This window comes from Bombina bombina, chromosome 2 (assembly GCF_027579735.1).
Source record: "Bombina bombina isolate aBomBom1 chromosome 2, aBomBom1.pri, whole genome shotgun sequence".
Lineage (NCBI taxonomy): Eukaryota > Metazoa > Chordata > Amphibia > Anura > Bombinatoridae > Bombina > Bombina bombina.
Genome location: NC_069500.1, coordinates 1,037,143,362 through 1,037,167,907, shown reverse-complemented (window position 1 = coordinate 1,037,167,907; position 24,546 = coordinate 1,037,143,362). Strand labels below are relative to the sequence as shown.

The following is a 24,546-nucleotide window of genomic DNA, read 5'->3' as shown; positions in this document are numbered from 1 at the left end:
ATAACATAACAGATTGTAATGAGTCATAAGCTATGGCACAATATATTGTAGTGCAACTTTACACGAATCTCATAGCATTTCTGTTGCATGGAGAGTAATTTCACAAAGGGACATGAAAGTCCAAATTAAACTTTCATGGATCAGATAAAGTGAGATATTTACTTCTATTATCAGATTTACTTTGCTCTCTTATCATTTGTTGAAAAACATACATAGGTAGGCTCAGGAGCAGCAATGCGCTACTGGGAGCTAGCTGCTGATTAGTGGCTATGCAAAATATTGTCTGGGTGGCATTGGTTATAATACTATGTTTAAAACAACAGTTGTATATACAGTTAATATCTATAATCAGAATTTATTGTATGTGCTATTATTAGATCACAAATAGCACAATTTTCACACCAAGGGCTAGATTACAAGTGGAGCGCTATTTATCGCTCCCGCTCGTGTGCTTACTCTGCTAGAAATACGTTTTTTTCATGCGCCGGGTAGCGCAAATATTACAAGTTGAAGTTAAAAAGTTTTTGCATGAGTGCAAAAAGCCAAACTTACTCTTTGTGCGCATCTGAATTTGCACGCATATTACGAGTTGAAACAAAACAAAATAAACCCCTTTTTGCTTGCGTGCAACAGTTAGTGCGCCACTTGTAAGCTTGCCCCAAATGAGGAAGAAAGTATAAAAGAAGGGGAACAAGTTCCTAAACACAACACTATACTTTACTCAGAATTATGTAAAACGCAACATCCTCACACTGTTGAAATTATCTTTTTTAGAAACAGTTTGGGCATTATGCTTTAACTTGTTTTTTTTTTACTTAGATTTTTGCTCCAAAATCTCCATAAGTAGTTTTGGTGGAAACATTTTTTCATATATATTTTTTTAACTGTATCAAGTAAGCCAGCTTCTATGCACAATGAAAATGTCAACTCTATAACAATCCATACTAGATTGTTCATTATCCATTCAAATAGGGATTTATTGATTGTCAAAATAACCTCACAAAGTAACCAATTGCCACCAATACATCTTCTGGAAATCTTTTCACTGTATCAAGTATAATTAATTTGAAATATATAAACACACACACACATATATAAATAAACAAAAACGTGGTGGATTTCATTTTGAGTAGTTTTTAACTACTGGGGGTTTACCTTTAAAGACAGCCCAGTGCAGTGCAGTGTCTCCTTCAGAGTCACATAAATGTATTTTGGCTCCTCTTCCAATCAGGTAGCAAACCAGAGCTGTGTGTCCATATTGTGCAGCTGTGATTAAGGGTGAACAACCCTTCTGGTCTTCTACTTCCAATGACACTCCTGTCTTCAGAAGCAGATCTATCACATGAATATGGCCACTAACAGCAGCCCAATGAATGGGGCGCTGTCCAAGCTCACCTTGGCTTGGGAGGTTAACTGGTCCTTTACTGTCCACAAACATCTCTATCAGTTCCACAGACCCTGCAAGTGCTGCCCAGTGGACAGGTGTGTGTCCTCTATCATCATATTGTCCTAAGATTTCTGGACCTTCCGTTTCAATTATTTGCTGGCATCTCTTTACATCCCTGTTGAAGAAACATATAGTAACGTTAAATATGCACAGGGTTAAATAATATTCCAACTACTACTAGTCCCAGGAAAATAGCCCACTTTTTCAACACAAATATTTGCATAGACATACATAAAGTTATAATACTTCATTATGCACTTATATATTTTTAAGAATAAAACATTATTTTATACTCTTATAATAATATACAGTAACACTATTCTCTTACATGAGAGCAGACTGAGGCAGACTCAAACACATGCACGCACACACACACACACACAGAGGCAGGGATCGAGACACAGAGGCAGTTATAGAAACATACACACACACTGAATAAAGCTGACATTCACAGCTTTATTCAACTAGACCATCAAGTAAAAAGTGATTATTTGCTTTTAGGTAGCTAATTATTCAATATGATATGGAAGCTTTACATTACATATATATCAGGTGTTTCACAGTACTGTGGTATTAAATCATTATGGATTGTCTTGTGTGTCTCAAGTGAAAGAATAATCATATTGATGATTTCATAAAGGTTCTTAATGGTGGTTCCGTTTGTTCAACATTTGCTGAAGTCTTCATAGAGGAATTCATTGCATCTTTCTAGAAAGTGTTCGCTGGATTTTATGTTTTCTATACCTATAATCGTCATGCGAATGGCTTAAAGTATTGCAATGACCAATTTTAAAGCAATTGAGGATCTCTGGTTGAGATTAGAACCACTTGGTACAACACAAAATAAAAATTCACTTTTCACTTTGCGAAATGTATTTAAAAAAAAAATCTATGGATCTACCAAACCAACCTGTTTTTTATTTTAATTTTATTATTTAGGCAGACATTTGTAATTGTTTCTAATCAATAAGAGAACATTTAGGGGCCTATCTAGCAAGCTCCGAATGGAGCTTGATGCCCCGTGTTTCTGGCGAGCCTGCAGGCTCGCCAGAAACAGCAGTTATAAAGCAGCGGTCACAAAGACCGCTGCTCCATAACCTGTCCGCCTGCTCTGAGCAGGCGGACAGACATCGCCGGAAATCAACCCAATCGAGTACGATCGGGTTGATTGACACCCCCCTGCTTGCAGGGGACGGCATTGCACCAGCAGCTCTTGTGAGCTGCTGGTGCAATGCTGAATACGGAGAGCGTATTGCTCTCCGTATTCAGCGAGATCTGGCGGACCTGATCCGCACTGTCGGATCAGGTCCGCCAGACCTTGATAAATAGAGGTCTTAGTGTGGATATAACGCTTAGCATCAACATTAAAGGGACATGAAACAGCAGTTATAAAGCAGCGGTCACAAAGACCGCTGCTCCATAACCTGTCCGCCTGCTCTGAGCAGGCGGACAGACATCGCCGGAAATCAACCCAATCGAGTACGATCGGGTTGATTGACACCCCCCTGCTTGCAGGGGACGGCATTGCACCAGCAGCTCTTGTGAGCTGCTGGTGCAATGCTGAATACGGAGAGCGTATTGCTCTCCGTATTCAGCGAGATCTGGCGGACCTGATCCGCACTGTCGGATCAGGTCCGCCAGACCTTGATAAATAGAGGTCTTAGTGTGGATATAACGCTTAGCATCAACATTAAAGGGACATGAAACCCAAAATTTTTCTTTCATGATTCAGATAGAGAAAACAATTTTAAACAACTTTCTAATTTACTTCTATTATCTAATCTGTTTCATTCTCTTGGTATCATTTGTTGAAGGAGAAGCAATGAACTACTAGTTTTTAACTGAACACATGGGTGAGCCAATCACATTCAATATATATATGCAGCCACCAATCAACAGCTAGAACCTAGGTTCTCTGCTGCTCATGAACTTGCCTAGATAAACCTTTCAGCAAATGATAACAAGAGAAGGAAGCAAATTAAATAATAGAAGTAAATTGGAAAGTTGTTTAAAAGTGTATTCTCTATCTGAACCATGAAAGAAAATTTTGGGGTTTCATGTCCCTTTAAGCCTAAAGAAATTTAAGTGTCAATTTGCCCTTTACAGCCAACATTTAACATTTATTGGAAGGTGGAATTAGACTTATTTTTTCCCAACTTAAATTTATAATCTTGGAACCGTACTTTTTTCTAATAATAATAATAATAATAATAATAATAAAAAAATACAGTTCAGTAAAACGCAACAGAATTAGTCTACGTACTGTACAAAGATAAAAAAAATCATGCTGCTATAGGTATATGCAATGCAGATGGATGTGACTGAAAGAGCCTTACTGTGTTAGTGCAATTTAGCAACTGACATACAGTATAAGCCAAAAAAATAGCAATTTCTTTGGCAATATATTCTTGTACTATAAAAGGTGACAGTATTTTATCCACTTGAATACATAGCCATAAAGTATTATGCAGTAAATAGCCTCAAAAAGATCAAGTTATACAGGGGCTTGGATTTAGTTCCACTTTGAAAGAGTGATCTCTGCAAGCTATTAAATGGAATTCCATGAGCCAAAAGTAAACATATTCCTCCCTAATAGCAAACACTGGTTGATATCGGTCTTCACCATTCCACAGTGAGAAGATGCTAAAGCAAGAATAGTTATTGGGCTGAAAGCTCCTGGAGCGTAGCTCTGACACGCTTTATGGTTGTACTGTGCTAAATGATTCCAGCCACCACTGTCGTTCTTTCTCTGCAGAAGCCATTGCGCCGCACAGTTATAAACCTGTGCATGGTTGATATTTTAAATAAATGTTTAAGTTAAATAAATAAAAAAAAAATAAGCTTGTGTGCAAAAGTGTGGTTATTCATGAGCATTGACCAGGAATTTCATATTTCAACAAGTTAACACAACCTTTTAGTCGGACAAATAAACTGGAAATTTGAATGCAAAGTGTTAATGTATTTGCTGGTTTTAACTGATTGACAAAAAAGCACAAAAACATGAGACTTGCAAAAGCTTGGGGACCCTACTGGTTAGTGTCTAGTGATAGAGCATTTTGAAGTTAGCTAATAGTTCTGTTTTTCTTTAGAAATATTTCCCCATTCTTACAAAAGTCTCCTAGTTCATAAATATATTTAGGTTGTCTTGCATGCATATTTAATTACTAGTGGGTATATAACCTTGTGGCTTCTTACAAATGACTTCTATAAGTCTTCGAGGACCTTCCTCTTCATTTGTGTGCTGCATCTTAAAGGGCCACTAAACCCAACATCTTTCTTTCATGATTCAGATAGAGAATATAAATTTAAACAACATTACAATTTACTTCCATTATTTATTTTGCTTAATTTTTTTAGATATCCTTAGTTGAAGAAAAAGCAATGCACATGGTGAGCCAATCACACGAGGCTTCTATGTGCAGCAACCAATCAGCAGCTAGTGAGCATATCTAGATATGCTTTTCATCAAAGAATATCAAGAGAATAAAACAAATTAGATAATATAAGTAAATTAGAAAGATGTTTAAAATTGCATTCTCTTTCTAAATCATAAAAGAAAAAATGTGGGTGGCATGTCCCTTTAACTGCTTAGTTCACATGAAGCCAAACCAGGATCTACCCCCTTCTGTGTGTCAGTATCCTTGATAGTAGATCATGCTCTATGCATCAAGAAGTGCACAGTCACAAGAGAAATGCAGCTGAACTTGCTGTGATGAGGGGTGATAACAAAATCTTTATGAATTTCACAACTTTTAAGCAACGAGGTTGAGTCAAATTGTTGTAGAAACATTAGTTTCACAAATGACTTTTATTGAATCTAGGCTGATATTACTTCAGATATAAAGAAATAGATTTATCAGTAAGCATACATTCTGTTTTCCGGAACCACATTGCCTAATCAGATATTGTGGCATCCTTAGTAGTTTCCAAACAATTATTGCTCTAAGTAAAGCATGTTAAAGGGACAGTCAACACCAAAATTGTTATTGTTTATAAAGATAGATAATCCCTTTTATTACCCATTCCCCAGTTTTGCACAACCAACGCTGTTATATTAATACACTTTTACCTCTGTGATTACCTTGTATCTATAATCTAAGCATCTTCTGACAGCCCCCTGATCACATTACTTTTTATTTATTATCTATTGACTTGCATTTTAGCCAATTAGTGCAGATGTCAGGCACAACCCACGGGTGTGAGTGCAATGTTATCTATATGGCCCACATGAACTAGCAGTCTCCTGTTGTGAAAAGCTATAAAAAAGCATGTGATAAGAGGCTGTCTGTAGTGACTTAAAAGAGGCAGGAATTTAAAGATTTAAATGTTATAAAGTATATTAATATAACAATGTTAGTTATGCAAAGCTGGTGAATATCTAGTAAAGGTGTTATCTCTTTGTGGTGTTGACTGTCCCTTTAAGCAGAGACAAATGCCTGCTCTTTAGTTAAAATTTAAAAATGAGAGAATCCCAGCAGAAGTTACTTTCACCTTTCATAAATAATCAGTTTGCTTTTCTGAGCTCAACCTAAACCTGGCAAACACACTGCAGATGCATGTGCATATGCTGTCCATTAGGTTCTGCAGTGCCCATTCAGAATTGCAAGAAATAATCATTTTGTTGAAAATCAGCAAACTGTTATTAGGTCTCTACATAGAGAACATATACATTTAAAGCAAATAAAAGACACCTCAAGCCTTGCATTTGCAAGTGGTGGCATTGGTTGGTCATAAAGTAAAACCTAAGTCTATAAAACCCCTGTGAGTGAAACCAGGAGGTGATATTCTTATTATTATGATAGAGTACAATAGTCAGTCATTATAGAGGTTTACAGGAGGCAAAACTCCTGCAGAAAAAAAAGAAACAAGCTGTATAGAGAGGATCACACAAAAGGCTCGCCGGAAACAGAAGTTATCAAGAAGTTATGAAGCAGCGGTATAAAGACCGCTGATCTATAACTTGTCCACCTGCTCTGAGGCGGCGGACAGAAATCAAACCGATCGAATACGATTGGGTTGATTGACACCCGCCGCGAATCTGCAGGGGCCGGCATTGCACCAGCAGCTAAAAAGAACTGCTGGTGCAATGATAAATCTCGACAGCGTATGCTGTTGGCATTTATCGATGTGCCGCGATGTGCAGCAGACCTGATACGCTACTTTGTATCATGTCCTCTCGCACATTGGTAAATATACCCCATTGTTTTCTTTTATCTATGTAAATAAATCCAACATGATGAAGCTGAACTTCAGTCCATGCTACCTAACTTTATAGATGTGCAAGGGAAAGGTATATATAGAAGAGGGAGACACCCCGATACCTCTAGCAAGTCTTACTTACTCAACAAAGGCATAAGGCTAAGCATTTCCCAGTTTTTTAAAGTGTGATCTCAGATGTATGTGTGGCACTTTACACAAGATGTAACTTGACTATGAATCATTATAAAAAAATCACTTCAGAATCACAAGAAAAAAAAAAAAGTACTGATATGCCCCATTATTTTTTCAGGCCATTTATTTTGTCTGTACTCATTTTAATTTAATTAAAATTATATCTATTGCTTTCACTTTTTTTTCTTTTCATTTGTCTTGTATTTATACTGAACCTTCTCAGCAGTCTGACTAGAGAATATTTTAATGTTCATTCTTCTGCATTTAGATCACTCAGTCAGAGGAACTGGGGATGTGAGGATAAAGGTCTTGCATGTATAAATATAATCTGTGATAGATGTTGACTAGTATGTTAAAGTAACACGAAACACCTTCTAATTAAAAGACATGACTATTGTTCTGCTATATATAATAAAATATCAGCTAAGTCTAAACATTACCTACCACCTGCTTTATTTGGAAGAGCCAATATTGGCTTAAAAGGGACAGTCAACACTAAAATTGTTATTGTTTAAAAGATAGATAACGCCTTTACTACCCCGTTCCCAGCTTTGCACAACCAACATTGTTATATTAATAAACTTTATAACATTCAAACTCTAAACTTCTGCCTGTTTCTAAGCCACTATAGACAGCCTCTTAATCACATGCTTTTCTCTTGCAAGGTGTATCCAGTCCACGGATTCATCCTTTACTTGTGGGATATTCTCATTCCCTACAGGAAGTAGCAAAGAGAGCACACAGCAAAGCTGTCCATATAGCTCCCCCTCTAGCTCCACCCCCAGTCATTCTCTTTGCTGGCTCTAAGCACTAGGGTCTCTCTCGGGAGTGTAAAGTGAATGTGGTGTTAGAATTGTAGTTTTATTATCTTCAATCAAAAGTTTGTTATTTTAAATGGTACCGGTTTGTACTATTTACTCTCTAGCAGAAAAGGGATGAAGATTTCTGCTGAGAGGAAAATGATTTTAGCATGTTGTAACTAAAAGACTAAGATAATGCTAGAAGAGACTGACAATATCCCCATGAGGGGAGGGTAAGCTATGTTCACAGACTTAGTAAGGAATTGAATGCTTACATAATAGGGCTAATATACTGGTTGACACTTATTCAGGGCAATCGATTGTTTGGCTAAGGAAAGATCGTTTTGCAAGATACTTTGAAAGCCCTTTTGAGTTCTTTCTGGGGTTATTACCACATGGCTGTTTTTTTAGTCACTTAGGAGTGATTTACTAGGCCTCACAGCTCCAGAGTAGAGTGGGAGGGGCCTAATTTCACGCCTCAGATGCGCACTTAGAATTGCAGAGAAGTTCATGCTTTTTCACATGGAGGGTCCTGCTGATGTTTGAGGGCCTAAAAGAAGATATATACCCCCAAATCTGATCCCTAAGGGCAGGTAGGGCCACAGCAAGGCTGTGGCAAGGTGCTGTAGTCATTTAACTGGGTGTTGGCTTTAGGCTGCTCCGATTTGGGCATTAAGGGGTTAATCGTTTTGAAACTTGTGGTGCAAACTTATTAAGGCTTTAGCTACATACTGTGAAAATTTCAGAAAGATTGATGCATTTTTCACTGTTTTGTAAAATTGTGTGCTCTTTTTATCTCTTAAAGGCACAGTAACGTTTTTTTCAAATTGTGTTTTTTATTTGATTAAAGTGATTTCCAAGCCTGTTTGTGTACTCTACTAGTCTGTTAAACATGTCTGACACTAAGGAAAATCCTTGTTCAATGTGTTTAGAAGCCATGGTGGAACCCCCTCTCAGAATGTGTCCCACTTGTACTGATATGTCTATACACTTTAAAGATCATATTGTTGCACTTAAGAATGTGGCCCAAGATGATTCTCAGACTGAAGGTAACGAGGGTAGCCCGTCTGCCTCTCCCCAAGTGTCACAACCAGTTACGCCCGCGCAAGCGACGCCTAGTACCTCTAGTGCGTCTAACCCTTTTACATTACAAGACTTAGCGGCAGTCATGGATAATTCTCTTACAGCTTTCTTATCTAAACTGCCCGTGTTACCTACAAAGCGTGATAGCTCCGTTTTAAGAACAGATTATGAGCATTCTGACGCTTTGGTAGCCGTATCCGATATACCCTCACAACGCTCTGAAGTGGGAGCGAGGGATTTGATGTCTGAGGGAGAAGTCTCTGATTCAGGAAGGGTTCCTCCTCAGACAGATTCAGATACATTGGCTTTTAAATTTAAACTAGAATACCTCCGTGTTTTACTTAGGGAGGTATTAGCTACTCTGGATGACTGTGACCCTTTGGTGATCCCAGAGAAATTGTGTAAAATGGACAAGTACCTAGAAGTCCCCGTTTACACGGATGCGTTTCCGGTCCCTAAGAGGATTGCGGATATCGTTACTAGGGAGTGGGATAGGCCAGGTGTCCCTTTTGTCCCCCCTCCTGTTTTTAAGAAAATGTTCCCCATATCTGACCCCATGCGGGACTCGTGGCAGACGGTCCCTAAGGTGGAGGGGGCTGTTTCTACACTAGCTAAACGCACAACCATACCAATTGAAGTCAGTTGTGCTTTTAAAGACCCTATGGATAAAAAAAAAAAAAAGAAAATTTTTGTTCAACAAGGTTTTCTTCTCCAACCTATTGCCTGCAAGACTCGCTCCAGACGGAGACCTCATATGAGGAAATTATGGATAGAATTAAGGCTCTAAAGCTAGCTAATTCTTTTATCACTGACGCCGCTTTCCAAATAGCTAAGTTAGCGGCAAAAAATTCAGGTTTTGCCATTTTGGCGCGCAGGGCGCTATGGCTAAAGTCCTGGTCGGCCGATGTGTCGTCTAAATCCAATCTTTTGAACATTCCTTTCAAAGGGAAGACCCTATTCGGGCCTGAATTGAAAGAGATTATTTCAGATATCACCGGGGGAAAAGGCCATGCTCTTTTTTGTTCCTTTCACAATTTCAGGAACGGCCCCGCTTCATCCTCTCCGGCTGCAAAGCAAGAGGGTAACGCTTCACAGCCCAAGGCAAACTGGAAACCTTACCAGGGCTGGAATAAGGGTAAACAGGCCAAAAAGCCTGCAGCTGCCACCAAGACAGCATGAAGGGGTAGCCCCCGATCCGGGACCGGATCTAGTAGGGGGCAGACTCTCTCTTCGCTCAGGCTTGGGCAAGAGATGTGCACAATCCTTGGGCATTAGAGATTGTAGCCCAGGGATACCTTCTAGAATTCAAGGACTCTCCTCCAAGGGGAAGGTTCCACATTTCTCGTCTGTCTACAGATCAGACAAAGAAAGAGGCGTTTTTACGCTGTGTAGAAGATATACATACAATGGGAGTGATCCACCCAGTTCCATTTGCAGAACAAGGACTGGGGTTTTACTCAAACCTGTTTGTGGTTCCCAAAAAAGAAGGAACTTTCAGACCAATCCTGGATCTCAAAATTCTCCTATCCACAAAGATCATCACCAGTTTCTTAGGTTCGCCTTTCTGGACAAGCATTTTCAGTTTGTGGCTCTTCCTTTCGGGTTGGCCACTGCTCCCAGAATTTTCACAAAGGTGCTAGGGTCCCTCCTGGCGGTTCTAAGACCGCGGGGCATAGCAGTGGCGCCTTACCTAGACGACATCTTAATTCAGGCGTCAACTTTCCAAAAACCAAGTCTCACACGGAGATTGTATTGGCCTTTCTGAGGTCTCACGGGTGGAAGGTGAACATCAAAAAGAGTTCTCTCTCCCCCCTCACAAGAGTTCCATTCCTGGGAACCCTGATAGACTCGGTAGAAATGAAAATATTTCTGACGGAGGTCAGAAAGCTAAAACTCTTAAGTACTTGCGGAGCTCTTTATTCCATTCCTCGGCCATCTGTGGCTCAGTGCATGGAGACAATTGGACTAATGGTTGCGGCAATGGACATAGTCCCTTTTGCTTGGATACACCTCAGACCACTGCAACTATGCATGCTACAAACAGTGTAATGGGGATTATGCAGATTTGTCTCCTCAAATTTAGTTGGACCAGGAGACCAGAGATTCTCTTCTCTGGTGGTTGTCTCAGGATCACCTGTCTCAGGGAATATGTTTCCGCAGGCCAGAGTGGATCATTGTAATGACCGACGCCAGTCTGTTAGGCTGGGGTGCGGTCTGGGACTCCCTGAAAGCTCAGGGCTTATGGTCTCGGGAAGAAACTCTTCTCCCGATAAACATTCTGGAACTGAGGGCGATATTCAACGCTCTTCAGGCATGGCCTCAACTAGCTGCGGCCAAATTCATCAGATTTCAGTCGGACAACATCACGACTGTAGCTTACGTCAATCATCAGGGGGGAACAAAGAGTTCCATAGCGATGACGGAAGTAACCAATATAATCAGGTGGGCGGCGGATCACTCCTGCCATCTCTCAGCAATTCACATCCCAGGAGTAGACAACTAGGAGGTGGATTTTCTAAGTCGTCAGACTTTTCACCCGGGGGAGTGGGAACTCCATCCGGAGGTATTTGCCCAGCTGACTCAGCTATGGGGCATTCCAGAGTTGGATCTGATGGCGTCCTGTTAGAACACCAAACTTCCTCTCTATGGGTCCAGGTCCCGGGATCCCAAGGCGGTATTGATAGATGCTCTAGCAGCGCCTTGGTCCTTCAATCTGGCTTATGTCTTTCCACTGTTTCCTCTCCTCCCGCGTCTGGTTGCCAGAATCAAGCAGGAGAAGGCTTCAGTGATTCTGATAGCTCCTGCGTGGCCACGCAGGACTTGGTATGCAGACCTAGTGGACATGTCATCTGTTCCACCATGGACATTGCCAATGAGGCAGGATCTTCTGATACAGGGTCCGTTCAAGCATCCAAATTTAGTTTCTCTACGTCTGACTGCTTGGAGATTGAACGCTTAATTCTATCAAAGCGTGGGTTCTCTGAGTCAGTTATAGATACTCTGATTCAGGCTAGAAAGCCTGTCACCACGAAAATCTACCATAAGATATGGCGAAAATATCTTTGTTGGTGTGAATCCAAGGGTTACTCATGGAGTAAGGTTAGGATTCCCAGGATATTGTCTTTTCTCCAAGAAGGATTGGAGAAAGGATTGTCAGCTAGTTCCTTAAAAGGACAAATATCTGCTTTGTCTATCCTGTTACACAAGCGTCTGGCAGAGGTACCAGACGTTCAAGCGTTTGCTCAGGCTTTAGTTAGAATCAAGCCTGTCTATAAACCTGTGGCTCCGCCATGGAGTTTGAATCGAAGAGTTTCAGAATTATCTGCCTTACAGTGTGATTCACCTTACCTGGGGTTCCACGCAGATAAGGTAGTTTTGCGTACCAAGCCTGGTTTTCTTACTAAAGTGGTTTCTAACAAGAATATTAACCAGGAAATAGTTGTTCCTTCTCTGTGTCCTAATCCATCTTCGAAGAAGGAACGTCTTTTACACAATCTTGATGTAGTTCATGCTTTAAAGTTCTATTTACAAGCAACTAAGGATTTCAGACAAACATCTTCCTTGTTTGTTATCTATTCTGGTAAGAGGAGAGGTCAGAAAGCGACTGCTACCTCTCTTTCCTTTTGGCTGAAAAGCATCATCCATTTGGCCTATGAGACTGCTCGCCAGCAGCCTCCTGAAAGAATTACTGCTCATTCTACCAGAGCAGTGGCTTCCACATGGGCTTTCAAAAATGAGGCTTCTGTTGAACAGATTTGTAAGGCAGCGACTTGGTCTTCACTGCATACTTTTGCCAAATTTTACAAATTCAATACTTTTGCTTCTTCGGAGGCTATTTTTGGGAGAAAGGTTTTGCAAGCAGTGGTGCCTTCCATTTAAGGTACCTGTCTTGTTCCCTCCCTTCATCCGTGTCCTAAAGCTTTGGTATTGGTATCCCACAAGTAAAGGATGAATCCGTGGACTGGATACACCTTGCAAGAGAAAACAGAATTTATGCTTACCTGATAAATTACTTTCTCTTGCGATGTATCCAGTCCACGGCCCGCCCTGGCATTTGAGTCAGGTAAACATTTTTTGTTTAAACTACAGTCACCACTGCACCCTATGGTTTCTCCTTTTTTCTTCCTAACCTTTGGTCGAATGACTGGGGGGTGGAGCTAGAGGGGGAGCTATATGGACAGCTTTGCTGTGTGCTCTCTTTGCTACTTCCTGTAGGGAATGAGAATATCCCACAAGTAAAGGATGAATCCGTGGACTGGATACACCGCAAGAGAAAGTAATTTATCAGGTAAGCATAAATTCTGTTTATTATTTGCTTTTCACATTAGGAGACTGCTAGTTCATGTGGGCCATATAGATAACATTGTGCTCACGCCCGTGGGTTGTGCACAACACAGCTAAAATGCAAGTCAATAGATAATAAATAAAAAGTAAGGTGATCAGGTGACTGTCTGAAGAGGCTTAGATACAAGGTAATCTCAGAGGTTAAAAGTATATTAATATAACCATGTCGGCTGTGCAAAACTAGGGAATGGGTGATAAAGGGATTATTTATCTTTTTAAACAATACATTGACTGTCCCTTTAAGTCTGAAGGCTATTCATTTTTTTTTATTTAAAAAAATACTTCTCTAAACATGGACCAGTCTAAAGTGAAATAACAAACAAAAAATATTTTTAAAGTGATATATTTATTAATAGTTCAAAAATGCTTTTTAGTTTTTGCACCAAAGTGTTGTGTAAAGAAATACATTCTTTACATGTCTGATTGTTTAAGCCAGCAACATGCTTAGCTGCACACTTCTCACAGTTGTAACCAGTAATGGTTTATATGCAGCAGAAATTATGCACATATTTTTGATACCTTTTTTTTACAGGCCTAATGTTGTATAAAGCATTGTATAATGTTGTATAAAGGGCTAATGGAGGGGATTAAAAGGTAATAATATGTAGTGAAAGATGACGAGGTCCATAATATATACCTCTGCACCCATAAGTTCCTGTTTTTTGCAACCACAAGTTTTATGTTCTACAACAAGCCCCAGTTAGATCTTTTGGTAAGTTTCATGACAAAATACACAAGGGATGTAAACAAGCACTGCCCTGGTGACAAATCTGACAAAATATCCACAATAAATGCAAACTGAATTCAGCACTGATTCATTTTGAATCCAGCCGTACTAATTCTTCCTGCAGATTTTGGTTGAGTGACTGATAGCATTAGGCTTTCAACAATGTATTATGGAAATGATTGCATGTCAAGGAAAACCTAAAGCAACTATTATGGTCAGGTAACAAAATGGATATTAGCTTCATATACAGGGGCAGATCAATATGGGTCAATAACTTAACCTATTATGTGCAGATAACTAAAGGACAGTCATTTAAAATAATGGTTTAAAAAATTATGGTATGCATTTGAAAGAGCAGCAAAGAAACTTGTTAACAATTATTATTATTTTTTAATTTTTTTTTAACAGGAACTGCATGTTTGTGTACAACTGATCTCTAGGCTCAGATTGTTCACTCGTAAACATTCACATCCCTATTGTGGGTCAAAAATACACATCTACCAGCATGAATACAAAAAACAGAAACGGAACATCTATTTAATAGAAACAAACATCCCATAAATTGAAATACATAGTAAAATACCATTTTGATGTGTATGTTGATGCATGTAGAGTACCTATAAAGACAGGAGGAAAAGTTAACATATTAAATTGACAAATTACAAACTATGCATATCTGCTACAAGTTGCTAAGCCATGAATTTAATATGTCAGGTATAAGTGGCCAATGATTGCTTAAAGGAGATTCCTTATTTTGATATTGTGAGAAAACGTTTAATTTTGCATAAAAAAAAAAGAAAAACAAAAAAATATTTACATTACACTTTCATTATTTATTTTGTCCTTTTTGTATTGAGGTTTAAATCAAGGCATAGGAATAACATAGATAAAATTGCATTGCAATATATAATACCTAATTACCTCCATATCAATCAAGAAAGTGGTAATTTTTAGCACAATTATCAGAGATACAGAAAATGATCTAAAGTGAGAATTTCAGTAAAGAAATATATTCATGCAGTATCCCAATTGAACTATAAACCTTCACACTAAAAAGGGACACCAATTTTTATATAACTGCATGTAATAGACACTACTATAAAGAATAATATGCACAGATACTGATATAAAAATCCAGTATAATTTTTTTTAGAAAATTACTTAGAAGCTCCCAGTTTGGCTCTGTTAAAGAAGTTAGGCTGGGACACCCACTGAAATGGGCTGGAAAGCAAAACAGGCAGACACTCCCCACTCCCCTGCATATGAAAATACCCTTTACACAAACAGGAGCAAGCTGGAGTAGGTAGACAACACACAGTCTACTTCTAAAGCTTTGGGGCTTGGCTAGGAGTCTGAAAATCAGCACAATGTTATTTAAAAATAAGCAAAAGTATACATTTTTTACAACAAAAAAAATATGCCTGTATGGGCTATATAAATGGATCATCTACAAAACATTTATGCAAAGAAAAATCTAGTGTACAATGTCCCTTTAACACTTTAGGAATCTCTTGGACCTCATGAAAATGCAATGATTGCAATAGATGGAACAAAAACAAAAACTAGACTCTTTTTTTTAATTTATTTATGTAAAAATGCCCCATAAATTAGAGAGATATCTGCAAACATAAACTATCCCCTAATGAGTTTCAACAGCCTCTTTTGGACCACTCAAAATATAATTGTAAAATAAAAGAGGGAGCGAGCTACATTCAGTTCAATGGCGCGATCGGGTGTGCTGTGATTAGACAGTGCGCCCGTGAAGTGCTTTTGAAAACCAAGACCTGATCAGAAGAGCCTGGAAAGGAGACCAGGTAAGTCGAACTTTGATAGCAAAAATCTCTCAATGCTTTTGATTTAGAAAGCTGCCGCGAAGATAATGTTATATAATTCTGCACTATGTGTAGAATTATATAACATTATTTTTAAGTTTACTGTCCCTTTAAGGGAAGTTTTATTTGTGTTGTATTTGGTAACATGTTTTGATTTACTTTATCATTTCTGTTATTTGATTTGGTTATTAGGGGGCAAAGGCTACAAAGGTCACTCTTGGACCCAAAATATAGTATAGAATGACAAATTTTAACTCAAACATCCACTGTATAACTGTAGAAGGATTACAACATAAGCACGTCAATCTACTTGTACTATACTAAAGCATGCACTACACTGCATTTAAGGCTAAGAGAATATTTACATTTGGGAATAATTTAGGCAACCAATTATGGCATAGTAGAGTTGTACCTATACTATAAAGTATAAAGTAAAATTGATGCTCTAACATATTAGAATATATGCTCATCTGAGGCCAACTTATAAGTCACAAAGTAGACCCACATTGTCTTAAGCAAGAGGGAAGCATTACCTCTCTATAAAAGGGTTAATTATATGATATATCTATTATCCTTATAGCAATGCAGAAATCCTAAGCCTAACATGTATATATAATATATCTGATATTCTCATTTGAACCTTGAGTTAGCTGGGGCTGACTAGGTAAAATAGGGCAAGGGAAGGAAAACAGAAAGACTTATAAAATATGTACATTTTAGGGATGAATGCAGGGGCGTATTTTGGTCTAGGCAAACAAGGCACTTGCATAGGGCAGCAGATTGGAGGAGAGGGGCAGCACAGTTTTTGTGGCTATATTTATAAGAAGCTTACGATTATTTTAGAAGTATTATACAGGTATATAATGGGTGATTTTGTCCAACAAGCTTACATTCTAGGAGGGGGGGGGGGATAATACAAAACTACCCATGGATCTTACAGATTAAAGTGGTGACTCTGAACCTTCTCTAATTATTCAACTAGCTATTGCCTTTAGTTTTGTTGGCTTTCAGCACTTAGTATTATGTTTGGGGAAGTATTGTTTCAAGAAACCTGTTTGTTTTATTTTATATATATTGCAGCAATAGATAGATATGTGTGTGGGTGTGTGAGTTAGTGTGTATGTGCATAACTCTGTGCGTGTATGTGTCTTTCACTATGTGTGTGTGTGCCAGTGCATGTGTGTATGCAAGTGTTTTGCAAGCCCTGGTAAACATTAACTTGAGAAATGCCATAAAATTACAAAAACATGTTACTCCCTGAGCAAAAAATATTGTGGCCAAAAATGGCCTAAAACTGGAGGGGCAGCAGAATTATTACTGCCTAGGGCAGCACAAAAACTAAATACGCCACTGGATAAATGGTATCACTATACTCACAAAACATATGCATTTTTTGGCTAATATTTTGTCCTATTTATAATTTAATTTGGAAAATTCTGGTCTTGGTAATTCCCTGGAGTTTCTATAAAGTAATGGGCACCTCCATGTTAACACTTAGATTTCCCTTATCTAGAAGCTTCTGCTGAGGACAATTAGGGAAATATAAAGTGTGCAAAAAATTGCTTTGTGGAAGCTTTGCAGAACATAGCAATGTTAAATGGACTGTAATCCCTGATTAATAGAATTACATTAACATTGTCACATTCCAACCACAACCACTGTTGGCGCAATTTATATATCTAAACTTAATTGTCCTGACTCAGAAGGATAGATCAAATTAAAAAAATTAAGGTTTCAACATGGTGGCTTCCATTATTTTATAGAAAAAAGTACTTTATTGAAACTAAAACTTTAAACATATTTCTTCAATATTTAAACTAATATATGTCTTTACCAAATACATCTACAAATTATTCTCAGGCTAATCATTTATTTACTGTTGAATGTCTGTCTAAAATAGCCCCGTTTGAACTAAATGAAAAACAACAAAGAAACAATTGTCAAATCTGCCTGTTAGTCTCAGTAAGAGGCATTAATCCACTTTATACAGTTAATTAATTTGCTGCAAGCCTCTCTACATCTATAGCTTTATTATAATAAAAAACTTTTGCATTTGTCCCTTTTGCAACTATGTTTTTCACTAACCAGCACCAATTCCATCTGCAAAAATACAGTAAAATAAGGAATTAGCAGTGTACCAAGAGCTTATATTGTTTCTGCAATTAATACAAATTGGCTGGGTGTTTTTGTCACATAGTCTCAAAGCCTAACAGCCCTCAAATCTCAACTGTGTCTGAAGTATTTCAGTTTATGGTAAAACATCTGTACATAATTTTCTGCACTGTACTGTTTGAGCCAGAGTTAACTGGAAATAAATCTCATATGGTTACTAGATACAGCCCAGAGCTTGTATTTCTTTATGGAAGCCAAATATAGAGAATAGCTGGTAAAGAACAATTGCATATAATGTAATCTACAGTCACTAAAAATAACCTCCTATATATTTCCTTAGTTATCCAAGGCAGCTGATTTATATAAATGTATAGAATCACTGCTACAGGATAACATAGGAATTATACTTTTTCACATACATTTCATAGGATTTTTTGTTTTGTTTGTTGCAAATGAGATCAGTTAAAACAGCAGATCCCCTGTTGTCATTACAAGTGAACTACTTATCGCTTCATACAAATCGTTCTGCAGCATTTGTATTCACATTGCACATGTTCAGCACTGAGTGTAAAGTAAGTGCTAAGTATAATAATAGGAGTTTTTATTAGTTAGTACTTGTTATATGACTGTAGGAACTACTCACCTATTTTCCACTGCCTGGAAGATTTCTCCCATGCTGTAGCAGCCCATGCCACCCGAAACAGTTCCTGCAGCCTCAGCAGATATGGGCGTGGTCTCAGCGTGCCATGTGCCAGTCCCACCTCCAGATATGCCAGCCCTGTCACTGCTCACCCTTAGCTGGTGCCGTTCACTTACTACTGAGGCACCGGTCAGCTTTGTGAGTCTGAGAAACGGCTGAGAGGCTGTCTGGATCATTCCCTGCAAGCTGTAGACCTTTTTTTTTTTCTTAGTACAGAAACTTGAAATCCTTAGCACTGATTATTTTATCATCATAGCTTGATGCTGCACTTAAACATAAACCATGCTTGCAAGAGAAAGGAGCCCTGTAACTGTCTTCTGAGGTGAGTCCTGGGGCTTCCTTACTGTTAGTTTAGCAGGTGCGGCAGCAGGGGGAAAGAGCATTGCCCAGGACTGGTGCTGACAGTTTAGTGTTGTACACTCATCTCCACGGGAGTTAATAACATAGCAACTGATGCAGGGCAGGGGGTCAACAAGGATGCAAGAGAGTGAATACAAACAGTAACTAACGGCAGAGTGTTTAGTAAGGAATGAACCTACAACTCAGTAATGATATTGTTGTTTCACATTGTTTAACATATTTGTTTTATTATCAGAAAGAAGCTCATTTGTGCTCCTGGAGGAGACAGGCTTTTAGTAAGTGTAACATGCACAGACATTTGTGTCTAACACTGGCTCACTTAGGAAAGCATTTCTTGCAGCTGAGTATTAAATATTTATGAGTTACCATATGTAAATGTTACAACAAATAATCCATAATAATCCAGAGAGAGATAAAAGGGCTAATTTTCTTAGTAACAAGATGACTGCTATATTTCCTATACTCCAACAACAGGTAGAAAAGCTCATCAATTATTTTTTCCCAAGAGGAATTTAATTATCCACTTTTAAACAAAAGAACAATAGACACTACATATATGTAAAATAGTATTGATAATTTCAGAACAAAGATTAGGCTAAACTATAAATACAAAACATGCTGATTTGTTTCAATTTGATTTGATATTTAAATATTAAAGAAATTTCTAAATTGTAGTCCCCATAAAGTAATGGGAAGTGTCATGGTTATTTGGAGGGAGGGGGGGGGGGGCGGGAAATGCCCCCCTGGAATTTTGCTAATTTGATTCAAACCTAAATATTTACTTGATTGTATAATAAGTAACTCTCACCTGTCACTTATATGATTATGCTTGTGGGATTGTATTTTTTGCCCATTCATTCTAAAAAATGATGCAATACCCATGGTTGCTGCCATGTTGTAACCTACATTTCCTTAGGCTATTAAGACAGTTTTATTATTTCCTCTGTTGTGAATTAATGACTAAATAGCTATTTCACTGTGTTTAATGTTGCAAAATAACACAAAAGTGCAGACATACAATGCTTTATGTATCAGAGTATTGTATTATTGCACTATAACCGCTAATCATGAAATGAACATAGTTGTTGTTTGGTTGTTACTTATAGATGTTTAATGCATTGCCAGTCCAGAGCTGACTTTTTATGTTTACAATTATTTTGCAGGTAAAACTCAGCTCGCTGCAAGCAATAGTTCATAAATACAATGCTCTAACTTATTACTGCAAGTTTTTTCTCTTGTGTTTTGTTTTACACAGCAAATGAAGACAATGTGCACCTTGTATTTTAACAAAAACAATATAAATGCAATTTAAACATAATATAATTCAAACATATCTGATGTGTCATTCCACAAAATTGTGTATTTACTAATTAAATACAAATATTATACATTTATAATTTTATCAAGAAAAACATTATTGATATTCAACAAACATTATCTTAGATAAACTTCTTGTTACAATCAGCAAGTGCCTTGGAAAAGGAATATACTGGCTGAAGGAAAACTCACACAGCACTATTGGTGGAATCCACGCAGGTGTAAGTAAAAAAAAGGGTTCAGCAGCGAGAAGTTTGGCTTCCTAAAGTCAAACACAAAAGTCAAAATGAGTTCAGATAGAGCATGCAATTTTTAAGAGATTTTTCTATTATCAAATTTACATTGCTCTCTTGATATCCTTTGTTAAAAAAGAATCCCCAGGTAGGCTCAGGAGCAGCAATGTACTACTGTGAGCTAGCTAATAATTGGTTACTGCACACATATGCCTGTTGTCAGCAGCACAATGCTGTTCTGGAGATTACTTTAACTATGTGCTTAACCCCATTTCAGGGTTTAAATAGATAATTATATCCAAGCAATGATTTATTTATCTTTAAATAATTTCTTGAGCATGTAGAGACCACTAAGATACTCTTTTAGTCACATTTTCATAGCTTGTTAATACATTGGCATGTCATGCACTTTTTGGTGCTTTTATAATAAACATATTTAAATGGCTATACGCTTATTTGCAAATTAATATTCTGATGATATTGTACATATTTTAGTAAAGCAGGGAACATGCAAAATGAACATTTGATACAATAAATAAACAAATGATTTGAAAGCTGGTGTGAAAAGTGTTTATGGATAGACTGAATTACTCATTGGTATGGGGACCTCAAAGCAAAGAAGCTGATGGTTTATTATAGTGCAAACAATACCTCTATTTTCTTGTGGATTTACTTTACAAAACAACAAAACAAACACACACAACAACAAAACAAACACACACAACAACAAAACAAACACACACAACAACAAAACAAACACACACAACAACAAAACAAACACACACAACAACAAAACAAACACACACAACAACAAAACAAACACACACAACCAGATCTCATTCAGACAAGTTCTTATCAAAAGCTTTTGTGTAGGTTGTAATATTGTTCACTTCTCATTTTTAAAGGGACAGTATACACTAATTTTCATATAACTGCATGTAATAGACACCACTATAAAGAATAAGATGCACACATACTGATATAAAAATCCAGTATAAAACTGTTTAAAAACTTACTTAGAAGCTTTCAGTTTAGCTCTGCTGAAAAGGTAGCTGGAAAGCCCACTGCAAGTGGCAAATAAGACACTCCCCCCCTCCCCCTTCTTTTGCATATGAAAAGACCCTTTACACAAACAGGAGCAAGCTGGAGTAGGTAGCTGACGGTATTCTCATAAAACTTTGGGGCTTGGTTAGGATTCTGAAAATCAGAGCAATGTTATTTAAAAATAAGCAAAACTATAAAAATTTTTAAAAAGAAAACTTTATGGCCTATATAAATAGATCATCTACAAAACATTTATGCAATGTGTATAATGTCCTATTAAGGATCATGTTCCCTACAACATTTGCATTTCATGAAATCAACTACAGGCTTAGATTTAGTCCCACATTTATTCTCACTCTTGGTGTATTTTGATGGGTATAGTCACTTTTATTAATATAATTAGAATGCTGAGAATCTAAATAGGAAAATGTGTCATCTTGTGGTTCAGATACAAAAATGTAGTTTTAAAGCATTTACACTCCATTGCAAAGAAAACAAATCTGCATACAAATTACAGTTGCATAAAAAAATTATCAAATGCTTTCTGCTTACAATTATATCATGTGAACAATTATATTTCTTCTTGTTAATCTGGATTGTAGGGAGCATGGAAACCCTTGTATTTAATAAGTGGTAGATTCTTCTTTAGCAGCAATAAGTCCCACCAGTCTACCTGTAGCTGCTGACTTGTAGAACAGGAGGATTTTTGCTAACATTCCTGTTACAAAAATAGTTTCAGCTCATTGATATGCTCTGGATTCCTTTCTTTACAGCATCTCAATTGTGTTGTGGCCTCTGACTTGGCTATTCCAGAACAAATATTTTCTTTTCCTAAGATATTCTGCTGTTGATTTACTCATAAAGGGTTACTACTCACCGTGCTAGTGTTTGCTCGTCATAGTCGTTCTTTTAATTTAACCCTTCACAAGTGCAGATGAAGCTTTGCATTTTCACACTGAGAGCCACCTTCGTATTCTTGTACCATGTGACAGAAGTGGTTCACATTCACAGATCAGATCTTCTTGACAAACCAAACCATGCATGTTTAGCAAATACAATACAGAGCATGAGCTCTACATCTGATCTTTTAATTTGTGATGTAACTATTAAACTGTTAAAAAAACAAAAACAAAATGTAAAAAATGCAACTCTTCTGTTTTCTGTTGTGCAAGCTAATCCAAAGTACAAGGCACTGCTGTCAGAGAGCTGGTAACCTCTCTCATTTGAAAGGGTTTCTTTCACAGAATTCAACAATATGTGAATACTAAGATGGCAGTGCCCAGGGCCGGACTGGGATCAAAAAAAGGCCCGGGCATTTTAGGGCAAAGAGCCCCCCTGTATTTTGTCAATTGGTTGGTATGAAAAAAAGTAAAATATAAAAACAACACAACAAAACCAAAATAAAGTGCTAGATTTTCATGAAAAACAAATGCATTCTTAAAGGGACAGTCTAGGCCAAAATAAACTTTCATGATTCAGATAGAGCATGTAATTTTAAACAATTTTCCAATTTACTTTTATCACCAATTTTGCTTTGTTCTCTTGGTATTCTTAGTTGAAAGCTTAACCTAGGATGTTCTTATGCTAATTTCTTAGACCTTGAAGCCCACCTCTTTTCAGATTGCATTTTAACAGTTTTTCACCACTAGAGGGTGTTAGTTCACATATTTCATATAGATAACACTGTGCTCGTGCACGTGAAGTTATCTGGGAGCAGGCACTGATTGGCTAGACTGCAAGTCTGTCAAAAGAACTGAAAAAGGGGGCAGTTTGCCGAGGCTTAGATACAAGATAATCACAGAGGTTAAAAGTATATTATTATAACTGTGTTGGTTATGCAAAACTGGGGAATGGGTAATAAAGGGATTATCTATCTTTTAAAACAATAAAAATTCTGGTGTAGACTGTCCCTTTAAACAATTCCATCTGAATAAGCTAAACTTTAATCTAGTTTTAAGGAGTATGAAAGCCAAAAGGAAACTTTCACAATTCAGACTAACTTCTATTATCAAGTTTATTTTGTTCTTTTGGTATCCTTTGTTAAAAAAATGTATGTACATATCCTAAGCAGCAATGCACTACTGGGAGCTAGCTGGTGATAGGTGGTTACACACACGTGTACTTATTAACTCACTAGATATGTTCAGCTAGCTCACAGTAGTGCAAAGCCAGGCAATGCTTCTGCACCGCGTGACACAGCACATGAAATGTCCCGCCTGGCCTACAGCTGCAGCTCACTGATGGCATCATGTGACCTGTATCATGTGTGAGTACAAATCTGCAGGTGTGTCCCACTCCCACATAGGGTTGCCAGGCGTTTGCTACAAAAATACCCGACAGATAAACAGGGCAGGTGGGGTATTGGGTAAAAAAAGTGTGTGTGTATATATAAGAATATGAAGTCAAGTCAACACAATAAAGGAACATGTTAACCACTTTTAAAACAGAACAGAACAGAGCAGGTTATTTACAATTTAATACACAGAGGGGTGCACATCTGCTATATACTGCATATATTTATATATACAAAAATACAGGACAGATAAACGGGGGGGGGGGCGGGTTTGGGTAAAAAAGTGTGCGTGTGTTTATATATATATATATACTGTATGTGTGTATATATTTATATATATATATATATATATATATATATATATATATATATATATATATATGTACTTATATATATATATAAAATGAGAATATGAAGTTAACACAATAAAGGAACACGTTAACCGTCTAAAAACAGAACATAGCAGGTTATTCACAATTTGATACGCAGAGGGGTGCACATCTGCTATATACTGCATATAAAATCATTTTATGGGGTTTTGGGGGCTAATAATTTTTTATTTTTACATTTACATATAGCAGCTTTTAACATTTACATACAGCTGCTGCACTATTTAAAAAAAAAATAATAATATATATATATATATATATATATATATATATATATATATATATATATATATATATATATAAAAATCAGGGCTCAGAATTTCCCTGTGTGTATGTACAGGGAGTGCAGAATTATTAGGCAAGTTGTATTTTTGAGGATTAATTTTATTATTGAACAACAACCATGTTCTCAATGAACCCAAAAAACTCATTAATATCAAAGCTGAATAGTTTTGGAAGTAGTTTTTAGTTTGT

At 37.4% G+C, this 24,546-nt stretch overlaps 1 protein-coding gene and 1 long non-coding RNA gene across 2 annotated transcripts in view; one reads left to right on the top strand and one right to left on the bottom strand.

Annotated features, from left to right (window-relative positions):
* The window catches only part of LOC128650009 (uncharacterized), a 57,675-nt gene extending 39,133 nt beyond the window's left edge, over nucleotides 1–18,542 (bottom strand). The window contains exons 1-2 of the mRNA XM_053703637.1: nucleotides 18,380–18,542; nucleotides 1,156–1,562 (exon numbers count right to left, since the gene is read on the bottom strand). Coding sequence (XP_053559612.1) covers nucleotides 1,156–1,562; nucleotides 18,380–18,426 — 454 coding nt within the window. The 5' untranslated portion in view covers nucleotides 18,427–18,542. The remainder of the gene's footprint in view (nucleotides 1–1,155; nucleotides 1,563–18,379) is intronic.
* A 5-nt stretch (nucleotides 18,543–18,547) lies between these two features.
* The window catches only part of LOC128650010 (uncharacterized), a 46,981-nt gene continuing 40,982 nt past the window's right edge, over nucleotides 18,548–24,546 (top strand). The window contains exon 1 of the long non-coding RNA XR_008400712.1: nucleotides 18,548–18,758. This is a non-coding gene — a long non-coding RNA (uncharacterized LOC128650010). The remainder of the gene's footprint in view (nucleotides 18,759–24,546) is intronic.